At 43.2% G+C, this 13629-nt stretch overlaps 1 protein-coding gene across 1 annotated transcript; it reads right to left on the reverse strand.

Moving 5' to 3' along the window:
- Positions 1-261: 261 nt before the first annotated feature.
- Positions 262-13629, reverse strand: LOC129714973 (type 2 DNA topoisomerase 6 subunit B-like). The gene is made up of 8 exons (XM_055664773.1): positions 13346-13629; positions 10607-10754; positions 10453-10506; positions 7675-7784; positions 5748-5831; positions 5249-5304; positions 1576-1644; positions 262-806 (listed from the first exon to the last, which is right to left on the reverse strand). The coding sequence occupies exons 1-8, from the start codon at positions 13364-13366 to the stop codon at positions 512-514; spliced, it is 837 nt and encodes a 278-aa protein (XP_055520748.1). The 5' UTR covers positions 13367-13629; the 3' UTR covers positions 262-511.

A 13629-nucleotide genomic window follows, 5' to 3' on the forward strand; every position in this document is an offset into this window, starting at 1 on the left:
CAGTACCCCGTTCCTGCCTTCTCCCCATATCCCTTGACTCCGCTATCTTTAAGAGCTCAGTCTAGCTCTCTCTTGAAAGCATCCAGAGAACCGGCCTCCACCGCCTCTGAGGCAGAGAATTCCACAGACTCACAACTCTCAGTTTGAAAATAAACGCGATTATCGCCAAAAATATAAAAGGAGGAAAAAAAAGGGGTAGGGTAGGCCTTAAAGCTTGCTCGGCCATTCAATAATATGGTGTCTGAGGCTGAGTCTAAACAGGATAACAGTCCATTTAGTAGGGATCTGGACAGTCAGAGTAAGCAATGAGTCACTTGATAGAAATATCAGGCCATTCTTCCTCGGGAAAGCAGTTCAAACGCAAGATTAGCAAACTCGTTTGAGTAAAGCCAACCTCTGTATATTCAAGAAGAAATAAAAACAGGAATTCCCCTCTCAATGCCAAGGCAAAACTTAATTCTTGATGGCATCCATCCCTACAGTCTAAAGATATTGTAACATTTGGTGGACATTATACACCAGTAAATAAAAGTGCAACGGGAACACACGTTACAGAGAAAACCAGCTCCCATTTACGTCCACATAAACTGTACACTCTTTTCCTAAAGGATACAGAGACGTTGGATATTCTAGCAGGTTTGTTAGGGTAGTTCTTCAGGCACGGACAGATTGCAGCTATTGGTAATATCTCCAGCAATCCGCAGACTCCGGCTTCTGCGAGTTGTTTGGGAACGGACAAAGGGAACGACTTTCCAGCAACGGGGTGGAGTTTGCAGCATTGTGGATGAGTTGCACTTTCATCATCTCTTCTCAGAAAGAAAGTTAATGTAAGTATTTGATTGGCATAATTAAGTGTTTACTGAGATCATTTCAGTTACAGTTTACAGTTCAGTTTATTGTCATGTGCACCAAGGTACTGTGAAAAGCTTTTGTTGAGTGCTATCCAGTCAGCAGAAAGACGATACATGATTGTCATATGCAGCGGCTGGATAAAGGAGCGGCTGGGCTTGTACACTCTGGAATTTAGAAGGATGAGAGGATATCTTATTGAAATATATAAGATTATTAAGGGTTTGGACACGGTAGATGCAGGAAACGTGTTCCCGATGTTGGGGGAGTCCAGAAACAGGGGCCACAGTTTAAGAATAGAGGGTATGCCACTTAGAACTGAGACGAGGAAACACATTTTCTCACAGAGAGTTGTGAGTCTGTGGAATTCTCTGCCTCAGAGGGCGGTGGAGGCCGGTTCTCTGGGTACTTTCAAGAGAGAGCTCGATAGGGCTCTTGAAGATAGCGGAATCAGGGGATATGGGGAGAAGGCAGGAGCGGGGTACTGATTGGGGATGATCAGCCATGATCACATTGAATGGCGGTGCTGGCTTGAGGGGCCGAATGGCCTACTCCTGCACCTATTGTCTATTGTCTATTACAATCGAGTCAGTTTTTTTTTTAATAAGTCTTTTTTTTCCCCACAGACTTTCCTGCAACAATCTAGAGGTCTTGTCAATATTTGGGTGATTTGCACATTTTGAGCAGTAAAATTAAGATCCAGGTATGCCATTCCTTCACACTTACATGATATAATGATCACTGCCACAAAGTATAGATTGTCCACTGATGCAAAACTTCTCTTGTTTCTCATTCCTAAAGAAAATTAAGTGTAGTTACTGGAGGCACAAAAGACCACAGTGCTGGAATCTGGTGCATCAAACAATATGTTAGACAAGCAGCATTTGGGACAAGCAGCATTTGTGGGATGGAAGGAATTGTCCATGTAGCCTAATCCCATTTGCCTGTACATAGAAACATAGAAACATAGAAACATAGAAATTAAGTGCAGGAGTAGGCCATTCGGCCCTTCGAGCCTGCACCGCCATTCAATATGATCATGGCTGATCATCCAACTCAGTATCCCGTACCTGCCTTCTCTCCATACCCCCTGATCCCCTTACCCACAAGGGCCACATCTAACTCCCTCTTAAATATAGCCAATGAACTGGCCTCAACTATCCTCTGTGGGTGAGAGTTCCAGAGATTCACCACTCTCTGCGTGAAAAAAAGTTCTTCTCATCTCGGTTTTAAAGGATTTCCCCTTTATCCTTAAGCTGTGACCCCTTGTCCTGGACTTCCCTAACATCGGGAAAAATCTTCCTGCATCTAGCCTGTTGAACCCCTTAAAGAATTTTGTAAGTTTCTATAAGATCCCCTCTCAATCTCCTAAATTCTAGAGAGTATAAACCAAGTCTATCCAGTCTTTCTTCATAAGAAAGTCCTGACATCCCAGGAATCAGTCTGGTGAACCGTCTCTGCACTCCCTCTATAGCAATAACGTCCTTCCTCAGATTTGGAGACCAAACTGTACGCAATACTCCAGGTGTGGTCTCACCAAGACCCTGTACAACTGCAGTTGGCTGTACTCAGCCAATATCCCTCCGTAAACCTTTCTATCCATGTATCTTTTACTTTAGTTCCGTTTCAGTTCAGCGGAGCCTGGGACCTTTTGCCGAGGTCGCCAGTGTTGGAGCTCCACCCAGCGCGGCCTGTAGACTTCGGGAGCCGCGTTCTCCGGTAGGAAGCGGTCGTTTCGGAACTACAAGCTGCTGAGAGTGTTCTTCCGACGCCGGAGCGAGAAGGCCTGAAACATTGGGCCGCCGTAGCGGCGACTGCGGAGGCCTCAATAGGCACCGACCACGGGTGAACAAGAGGAAGAGGACTGAACGTTGTTGGCTGTGGAAACTGTGTAGGGGGGGTGGGGAGCAGGGGAACTGTATGGCATGGGCAGGGCAGCCCGGCCTGGAAGTGGCCGTGGAGTTGGCGCAGTCCAGGGGTGGTGTCGGGAGTCTGTCCTGGCGATGAAGGTCAGCAGGTCAGTCCGCTATAACTAAAAAGGTCGGGTTAAAACGAGGGTTTACTGTATCAGCGAATTCAAACCCTGGCAACATTCTGATAAATCTTCTTGGGTAGACAAAAGTGCTGGAGAAACTCGGCGGGTGCAACAGCATCTATGGAGCGAAGGAAACAGGCAACGTTTCGGCCTGATTTGACCTATTTCCTTCGTTCCATAGATGCTGCTGCACCGGCTGAGTTTCTCCAGCATTTTTGTCTACCTTCGATTTTCCAGCATCTGCAGTTCTTTCTTAAACACCATAAATCTTCTTTGCAGATTCCTGGTTTAATTTATGCTCTACTCATTACACTTTTCCCAAAATGACATTGTTTTTGTGGTGATAAATTGTGATGGCTTATAGTTTCATGGTCCTTGTTTATTGAGCAAATTGTGTTCCCTTTGTTGTACAACGGGTACTGGTTGTTCTGAGTCATAGGCTCACTAGGTTGTGTCAGTGTTTAAAATAACAGGTTAATGCTTAGTGTTAAATAATGCAGTGCAGCAAAGGCACAGTCATTGGAAATAGGTTCTTTGTCTATTCACTGTACGCAATACTCCAGGTGTGGTCTCACCAAGACCCTGTACAACTGCAGTAAACCTCCCTGCTCCTATACTCAAGTCCTTTTGCAATGAAAGCTAACATACCATTCGCTTTCTTTACTGCCTGCTGCACCTGCATGCCTACCTTCAATGACTGGTGTACCATGACACCCAGGTCTCGCTGCATCTCCCCCTTTCCCAATCGGCCACCATTGTTAAATAATGCAGTGCAGCAAAGGTCACAGTCATTGGAAATAGGTTCTTGGTCTATTCACTGTTGACTATTGCTAGGGGGCTCGTCAGCCTGGGAAGGCGGCCCATCTAGGAGTGGGAAAACTCTGATTTAAAACCTCCACTGCCTTGTGGCCATATCCAGTCATGGAAAAGGCTCCAGGAGTAAATCTCAAGAAAATCCGGAGTCGGAGCCCCTAAGGCAGTTCGTCGTTGTCTACAACCTTACTCTGGCAGCTACTCCTCATCTCCTTCCAAAAAGGACATCCTTTAATTCTGAGGCTATGTCCTCTGGTCCTAAACTCTCCCACTAGTGGAAACATCCTCTCCACGTCCACTCTATCGAGGCCTTTCACTATTCTGTATGTTTCAATGAGGCTCCCCCCCTCATTCTTCTAAACTCCAGCGAGTACAGGCCCAGCGTCACAAGAGTTCATCATAGGTTAACCCACTCGTTCCTGGGATCTCTTTCTGCCTGTTCAGATCACAGTCTGCAAGTCAGATGTTGGGTTGTATTAAAAAGGTCAATATTGAGGCAAAACTGTGTGGATTGTGATTGCTCATCTTGGCCATGCCGACCATGATGTTGATCTGCGCTAATTGCGTTGGCCCATGTTAGACCTGTGTCCCTCTAGTCCTTTCCTATTCCAGAGCCAGCCCAACTGCCTTTTAATCATTGCAATAGTAGTGGCCTTCACTACCTCCTCTGGCACTTGTTCCAAATATTCACACCCTCTGTGAGAAATACTTCCCCCTTAGATCTACTGATTCCACCCCCTTCTCCTTATAACGAAGGAGTATTGATCATGGACTTTAGGAGGGCACATCATCCGAGGACGTACACTCCATTGAGTATACATGGTGATCCTGTGGATAGGGTGAACTGTTTTAAATATCTGGGAGTCCACATCTCCGAGGATATGACACGCCTCAACACTGGTGAGGCAAGGCAGCGCCTTTACCACCTCAGGCAATTGAGGAAATTCAGAGTGTCTCCGAGGATCCTCCAGTGCTTCTACGCAGCGGCGGTGGAAAGCATCTTGTCCGGGAACATTACCATCTGGTTTGGGAATTGCTCTGCCAAGGACAAGAAAGCTCTGCAGAGAGAAGTGCGTTCGGCCGAACGCACTAAGGGAACTTCACTCACCCCCCAGGAAATTGTGCAGGAACTAAAAATAGATGGTAGAGAGTAGAACAAAATCATGAGAGACCTCTTCCACCCCTGCAAAAATGTTCCAGCCGCTACGGTCAGAGGCAAACGCCTCCGTTGCCATGCAGTGAGAACGGAGAGGTTGAATAGTTTCTTCCCAGAGGCAATTCGACTGTAAGGCCTTTCTCACCAGGGACGAATTGTACAGAACGTTTTTCCTTCTATTATTTATTATGTAAAATAATATGTGTGTTATGATTGTGTTTATAATTTGTTTGGTTGTTTTGTTGTTCCGCGAGCATTGCCACTTTCATTTCACTGCACATCTCGTATGTGTATGTGACAAAAAAACTTGACTTGACTTGACTACTTGATATTATTTTTTTAAATGATATTCTACACAATACTCCAGCAATATGATAGTAAATTAATATTCTTACCCAAAAGTTTGATTCAATAGAACTCCATTTACTTTGATGTGAAACTCATTTTTCAGCTAAAGGGGAAGAAAATTATTTTACTTATTCATAGTTTTTGGAATTTACGTTTAAGAATAAATCGTGCCATTATAATAATAATAATAATAATAATAATAAATTTTATTTATGGGCGCCTTTCAAGAGTCTCAAGGACACCTTACAAATGCTTGTTTAAACCGAAGATAGACACAAAATTATGGAGTAACTCAGCGGGACAGGCAGCGTCTCTGGAGAAAAGAATGGGTGCCGTTTTGGGTCGAGACCCATCTCCAGACTCTTCAGGACTTCTTCAGAAAAGTCTCAAGTCCAGCGATGCTGCCTGTCCCGTTGAGTTACTCCATCATTTTGTGTCTATCCAAACATCTTTCTTTGGAGGTTATGACAGTCCAGGTGTACTCCAGTTTGTTTTAATGTTTTATTTCTATCAACATCACTCAGTTGTTAGACATTAATTAAATACCTGTGGATGGACAATGCTGATCCTATGTAAGAAATGTTTGATTGCTAAGCAGTCTGTTCGAACAGTGCTACTTCTCTCTGAAATCTAATTGAGAAAGACAACAGAATTAAAGCCTGAGAGAATGCGATTAACTAGAAATCCACAATTAATCTTGCACATAATTTCTGAGTCATTCGTAACTGTCACTGTATGTCATGGTGTTACTTGTGGGCGGAGCACCAAGGCAAATTCATTGTATGTGAATACTTGGCCAATAAACTTACTTACTTACTAATATTCATTGAGACTGATCTAGACATTTTGGCTTCTTTAAAATGCACATTATTGTATCTTGATAAAAACATCAAGACAAAACTAAAATAATAAATGGAAACTCGGTGACCCAGAGAACTTCTAAAAGGTTGTAGATTTGAAACTTTAGTGCTGTTTCTCTCCCCACATAGACCTGTATTTTTTGATCACTTTAAGTATATGTCAAATTTCTAACATCTGCAGTATTTTACAATAGGATTATTAATCTGTAGACAGGGATTCAGTTCTCACTGTGGCATCTAGGTATGCCAATTCAAATGATAAATTATCTTTGAGTAAAGAACAAGTAATATGTTCAAGGTGAAGGGGAAAAGATTTAATAGGAATCCGAGGGGGAACCTTTTCACACAGAGGGTGGTGGGTGTATGGAACGAGTTGCCAGAGGAGGTCGTTGAGGCTGGGACTATCCCAACATTTAAGAAACAGTTAGACAAGTACATGGATAGGACGGGTTTGGAGGGATATGGGCCAAACGCGGACAGGTGGGACTAGTGTAGAAGGGGCATGTTGGACTGTGGGACTAGTTGGGACATTATTGGCTGGTGTGGGTGAATTGAGCTGAAGGGCCTGTTTTTGCACTGTATCTCTCTATGACACTATAAGTAAATGTACTTGGCAATTTTGGTGGTGCATTCAAAACAATTGCATTTTACACGTGTCCTTATGCATAACTCCAAGAAGTGGTCAACATGAAACTACCAGAGTATTGTAAAAACCCATCTATTTGCTGATTTCATTCAAGGATGGAAAGTTCCTTACCTTACCCGAGGCCTGAGTGTTTCCAGACCTACTGAAATGTGGTTAAATCTTAACTACCCTACTGAAATCGCTTAGTAACCCGTACAGGTCTAGGGTCGTTTAGTTTTGAGATGTAGTGCGAAAGCAGGCCCTTCGGCCCACCAAATCTGCGTCGACTGGCAATCCCCGCTCATTAGATAGGGGTCATTTTTACGTTTATACCAAGCCAATTAACTGACAAACCAGTACGTCTATGGAGTGTGGCAGGAAACCAAAGTTCTCGGAGAAAACCCACGCAGTCAGGGAGAGAAGGTACAATCTCTGTACAGACAAGCACCCATAGTTGGGTTGGAACCCGGGTCTCCAGTGCTGTAAGGCAGCATCTCTACCGCTCGGCCACCGTGCCGCCCTAAAGAAACAATATTTCCTGGCTTTGTTAAAAACATGCAAATTGACATAATTCTCTCCTTCCGCCTTCAAGCAGAAGCAGCTACGTTCCAGCTGCTACGGTCGGGCAAACGCCTCCGTTGCCATGCTGTGAGAACGGAGAGGATGAGAAGGAGTTTCTTCCCAGAGGCCATTAGGACTGTAAACTCCTATCTCTCCAGGGACTAACTTTACTGGGACCATTTTACTGTTGTGTGGTGTCTTTTAAAAATTGCTATTTTTTTCCTTTTTCTTCCCTCCCACAAATATGTAATATGTGAATATGTGATTGTGTACCATTCTGTTTGTAGTTTGTTTGTTTGTCTTTTGCACAAAGTCCGCGAGCATTGCCACTTTTCATTTCACTACACATTTCGTATATGTATGTGACAAATAAACTTGACTTGACTTGAATAATTAATCATTGGGTAGTCTATAGCTTTGTTCATACCTCAAATGTCAACTTGAATGGTGAAGAGATGAGCTGCTCATTTAAATGAGCATTCCCTGTGTCTGGTTGCACTGCAGTCAAGGACAGCTGGGGTAACAGCTTTTCTATAACTGGACAAATTAAAATGAATGGAACAAACATGCACAAAGCATCTTTATTTTATTTAATCTTTACATTATTTTATGTATAGGAAGAAACTGCTGACGCTGTTTTGCACCGAAGGTAGACACAAAATGGCAGAGTAACTCAGCGGGACAGGCAGCTTCTCTGGAGAGAAGGAACAGGTAACGTTTCGAGTCGAGACCATTCTTCCCATTTCATAGAAACATAGAAAATTGGTGCAGGAGTAGGCCATTCGGCCCTTCGAGCCTGCACCGCCATTCAATATGATCATGGCTGATCATCCAACTCAGTATCCTGTACCTGCCTTCTCTCCATATCCCCTGATCCCTTTAGCCACAAGGGCCACATCTAACTCCCTCTTAAATATAGCTAATGAACTGGCCTCAACTACTTTCCGTGGCAGAGAATTCCACTGACTCACCACTGTGGTTGAGACCTTTCGGGTTGAGACATTTCTTCTATGATACATACGTTTAATCAAGTACAGGGGTGGGGTGGAAGATTGCAACCTTCACGAAACCCTGTTTCGACTAATGCAATCAACTCGACTTGCACAAACGGAAGATCAAATAGAACAAGTTGTCCAACAACTTTCGGCTGTGCACGCAACACGCAAGAAGAAGTACAGGGGTGATCTTGTCAGAAAGGAAACGCAGAGTGCCAGAATCTCGTGATGATATAAATGTTTTACATGTTAAAGAAGTCTATATTGGTGCATTGTCAACCAAGAATAGGAAATTATTTAAGTTGATCTCCCCACTCAATTCTCGGTTCATAGCCTTTTCCAGACACAAGGAACTGCAGATGGTGGAGTAACTCAGTAGGTCAGGCAGCATCTCTGGAGGACATGGATAGGTGATGTTTTGGGTCAGGACTCTTATTCAGACTTGCCTTGCCTTATGGGTCATCCAGACACATCCTAAATGTTTAATTAAGAGTTTCTGCCTTTATAGAAACTCCAATCAAGCACTGAGATCTGGGACACTCACCATAACTCTTTGGAAGAAAATAAAATGTTTTCCCTATTATTTGCGTGACTTCTGATATTAAATCTATGTCCCCTAATTATCAAACTCTAAAGTTTAAAAAAAATTCAGACAGAGTAAAAGTTGTCTCCATTGGCTGAAGAAATCTACAAAATTCTTAAAAAATTGGACAGGCTAGATGCAAACTCTAAAGATTGTTCCCGATGTCCTGGAAGTCCATAACAGGAAGCTGAGACAATCTTAAGGATAACCTGAAGAATTTCAATCCTTTAATTGGAAACCGAGATGAGAAGAACTCTTTTCACGCAGAGAGTGGTGAATCTCTGGAACTCTCTGCCACAGAGGGTAGTTGAGGCCAGTTCATTGGCTATATTTAAGAGGGAGTTACATGTGGCCCTTGTGGCTAAGGGGATCAGGGGGTATGGATAGAAGGCAGGTACGGGATTCTGAGTTGGATGATCAGCCATGATCATATTGAATGGCGGTGCAGGCTCGAAGGAAACCGAATGACAGACTCCTGCACCTAATTTCTGCATTTTTCTATAAGCAGGAAGCTGAGATTTAAGATAATGAGCAAAAGAACCAGAGGCAACATGAAGAATTTCTATCCATTAAGTAATTGGAATTTGAAATAAGAAAGGGTGATGAATATAGTCTCATTTGCAGTTTTAAAAATGTAACTCAAAGGAACTATTTGGATTAAACTTTGATAGAATAAAGACTTGATGAGTCCAGCAAGCTTCTGTGATACTATTTAATTGTATAATATTATGTTATTTTGGGCATATTCTGCCTATTCTACTAGCCTATATTAAATATAATTTAGAGACTGTAGTTTATGAAGTGCTGGAGTAACTCAGTGGGTCCGGCAGCATCTCTGGAGAAATGTGTAGGAAGGAACTGCAGATGCTGGTTTAAACCGAAGATAGACACAATATGCTGGAGTAACTCAGCGGGTCAGAATACATCTCTGGAAAAAAGGAATAGGTGATGTTTCGGGTCGAGTACCTTTTTCAGTCTGAGGAAGGGTCTTCAGACGGGTCTAGATCCTTCGTTAGGTCGAGAACCTTCTTCAGTCTGAAGAATTGTCTCGCCCCGAAACGTCACCTATTCCTTTTCTCCAGAGAAGCTGTCTGACCCGCTGAGTTACTCCAGCATTTTGTGTCTATTGTCGGTAGACCTATGTGTTTAAGAAGGAACTGCAGATGCTGGAAAATCGAAGGTAGACATAAGTGCTGCTGGAGAAACTCAGTGAGTGCAGCAGCATCTAAGGAGCGAAGGAAATACGCAACGTTTCGGGCCGAAACCCTTCTTCAGACTGATTCGAAGAAAATAGGCAAGGTTTTGTGCCTTAACCCTTCTTCAGTCTGTAGACCTATGAAAGGTCTATACATATAAAAGGAATAGGTGATGTTTCGGATTGAGACCTTAATCTCAATCTGAAGAAGGGCTTTGACCCGCAACATCACATATTCCTTTTCTTCAGAGATTCTGTCTGACCCGCTGACTAACTCCAGCTTTTTGTGTCTGGCATCTGTGGGGAACATGGATATCCATATTGTATACTTTATGCTGAGAATTTATATCAGCATTATAGACAACAGTGGATATGAACCAATTTAAAGCTTAAATGGGTTTGGAAGAAATATTTACTGATTAAAAGTCTTACCTTCATTGAAATTATCTTTTTGATTGTTGGCAATCCAAGGTCCACTAGCTGCCACTGAACAGATTGGAATCATTCACAATTAACATTGGGACTAAATACAAAATCAATCTATCCAATTTGTGGAATTAATTGTGTTACAGCTTGTTGCACCTACCTGTCACAGTGCAAAAGAGTCCTTCCCTGTGATAACGTAAACTCGAGCTTACCCCATTAACACACACAAACAGGTGAGCTTCAAGTTCAGCAGGCTTTTGGTATTTCCTGTTGTCATGTTTTATCTTAATAATGAGGTTTTCTATAATCTGGAGGCAAAACATGTTTTGTCCATTTCAGTCGTGATCAGCATTGATCAATGTTCTGCATTCAAGACTTTGATTAAAATCTACACTTAGGTGGGTAATTTTGAAACGCCTCTTAGTTGGGGAAGATAATCTGTTCTGTGGGATACCAGGGAATAATCGTCTCATAGAAACGATTCCTTTAGAAAGGTGACGAGAAGAAATGTCTTTAATCAAAAGGTCGTGGAATTCATTGTCTATGCCAAGTCATGGGTATTTTTAAGACGGAGATTGACAGATTCTAGAGTAGTAAGGGTACCAAGTGTTATGGAGCAAAGGCAGGAGAATGGGGTTGAGAGGGAAAGATCGATCAGCCATGATTGAATGGCTTGATGGGCCGAATGGCCTCATTATGCAGTTGGAATTAATAAACTTATGAAATTGTTGTCTGGCTATTTCTGTCCACAGATGCTGCCTGATTCCTCCAGCAGATGTTTTTTTGCTGAAGATTGCAGCTTCTACAGTTTCTTGCGTTTCCAGCAATAATGCTCCCCTGTTAATGGAAGCATTAATCTCCCAAAGTGCCGAAGACAGGCACAGAATGCTGCAATAACTCAGCGGGACAGGCAGCATCTCTGGAGAGAAGGAATGGGTGACGTTTCGGGTCATAGAAACATAGAAAATAGTTGCAGGAGTAGGCCATTTGGCCCTTCGAGCCTGCACTGCCATTCAATATGATCATGGTTGATCATCCAACTCAGTATCCTGTACCTGCCTTCTCTCCATACCCCCTGATCCCTTTAGCCACAAGGGCCACATCTAACTCCCTCTTAAATATAGCCAATGAACTGTGTGGCCTCAACTACTTTCTGTGGCAGAGAATTCCACAGATTCACCACTCTCTGTGTGAATTTTTTTTGTCTCATCTCGGTCCTAAAAGACTTACAGTCCTTAACCTTAAACTGTGACCTCTTGTTCTGGACTTCCCAAACATCGGGAACAATCTTCCTGCATCTAGCCTGTCCAACCCCTTAAGAATGTTGTAAGTTTCTATAAGATCCCCCCTCAATCTTCTAAATTCTAGCGAGTACAAGCCGAGTCTATCTAGTCTTTCTTCATATGAAAGTCCTGCCAGCCCAGGAATCAGTCTGGTGAATTTTCTCTGTACTCCCTCTATAGCAAGACCTTTCTTCGGATTGAGAGGAGGAAGACAGAGATATGGACGGGTCAGGCGTGAAAACTGATCAAAGGGGACGGTGATCAAGGAAATGTAGAATGGTGCATTGTTAGCAGAGGGGAAGCTGGCAACAAAGCATACCATCAGTAATATTTAACCAGGGGGACATTGAAATTAGTCTGAGAATTAGAATGGGGGAGGGATGGAGAGAGAAGGAAAGCGTGGGTTACTTGGAGTTAGAGAAATCAATACTGCTGGGTTTACTTGAAGTTTATATTTTAGATTTCCAGCATCGCAGCCTTTATTTTGACTTTCCTCCTTACATTTTGTGTCAGAAGAGCAACGCCTACTGGATGAGAGACATGGATGAAAGGAGCTGGCCATCCTTACCTGGTGCGGCTTATGCAATAAAGGGCGGCTTCATTTCACGACAGCCCTTCATTTGAGCACAGTTAGGGATGGGCAACATATGCTGGAAAGGCACAAAATGCTGGGTAACTCAGCGGGTCAGGCAGCATCCCTGGAGAACGTGGTGGGGAGGAGGGGCCGGACTTACGTAGCAGGTCATAGGTGAACCCAAAGATCTTATAGCGATATCGCTATAAGATCTTTGGGTGAACCCAGGCTCTGAGGGGGTGGGGTTTGATAGGTAGATGGTTGGACACAAGCCGGAGATGAACACACACAATGTGTTAAATGAAATAATCATTGCGAATCGTGAAGCTAGAGGATTGACAAAGTGTGAATTGTGCATTTGTGGGTGGAAGGGAAAGATGAGATGTGGACAAGGCCAGCCAGGACTTAGGGGAGAAGGGGGTGGTATATAGAGTTTACCTGAAGTTGGAGAATTCAATGTTCAGCTAACTAAGTGGAATATACAATGCCGTGTAGAGGTTACCTAAAGTTGAACCGAAGTTGGCTTGACCCAAAAATCGATTAACTTTCTTCCAAATTGGTCTAAACCCTCCTTGGAATATCAATGTTAAAACATAGTAGTTGTTTCAACCATCCATTGCTGATCTTTGCACCAGAATTGTGGGGGGGATGTATAGAAATAGTGGGAAGGCACACCCAGCTACCTAAAACTCTGTCTTATTTTTGGTTATAACTCAACTCTGCAAGGAGTTTTATTTATGGTTATAAACAAGAATGAAGAAAGGAGGCTGCTACGACTTCCCTCAATAACTCACTAGTCTGACTAGTTTCAATGAATATTCCAATCAATCAAACGGGTTTGGACATGTTCACGAGGCTGTGAGTGGCAAAACGCAAAAGTGAGACAGGATCGTTTAAAGTGCATTTGAGAAAAAGGTAATTCAGCCTTTGCAGAATGAAAAACAGATGATATTTTGTGTAAATTACTGCGAGATCAGCCTGCGGCTCCATGCATTGTTTATCTGTGCATTTCCAGGGACAGAGCACAGTCTGATCCCATTACCTGCCGGACTGCCACCTCCATTAACTCCGCGTGGTTTAAGATCTGCCCTGTGACGGAATATCTCCACAAGGCTCTCTCTGTCTCTGTGTGTTTGTCTCTTTCTTTCTGTGTTTGTCACTTCCTGTCTTTCTCTGTCACTGTGTCTGTCTGTGTTTATGCGTGTGTCTCTCGCTCTCTGTCTGTGTCCGTCTCTCTCACTGTGTATGTCTGTGTACCTCTCTCGCTGTTACTATCTGTGTGTGTGTCTCTCTCTGTCACTTTCACCCTCTCTGTCACTCTGTCTG

Source organism: Leucoraja erinacea, chromosome 44 (assembly GCF_028641065.1).
Source record: "Leucoraja erinacea ecotype New England chromosome 44, Leri_hhj_1, whole genome shotgun sequence".
Classification (NCBI taxonomy): Eukaryota; Metazoa; Chordata; class Chondrichthyes; order Rajiformes; family Rajidae; genus Leucoraja; species Leucoraja erinaceus.

What these genes read in the sequence shown, in the direction of transcription:
- LOC129714973 (XM_055664773.1), bottom strand. Translation starts at nt 13,366, where the DNA reads ATGGAGGTGGCAGTCCGGCAG. An exon ending in ACTCTTTTGCACTGTGACAG is followed by an intron (nt 10,507 to 10,606) that starts GTAGGTGCAACA and finishes CAATCTGTTCAG; the next exon opens with TGGCAGCTAGTGGACCTTGG. An exon ending in CATTCAAGTTGACATTTGAG is followed by an intron (nt 5,832 to 7,674) that starts GTATGAACAAAG and finishes TTTCTCAATTAG; the next exon opens with ATTTCAGAGAGAAGTAGCAC.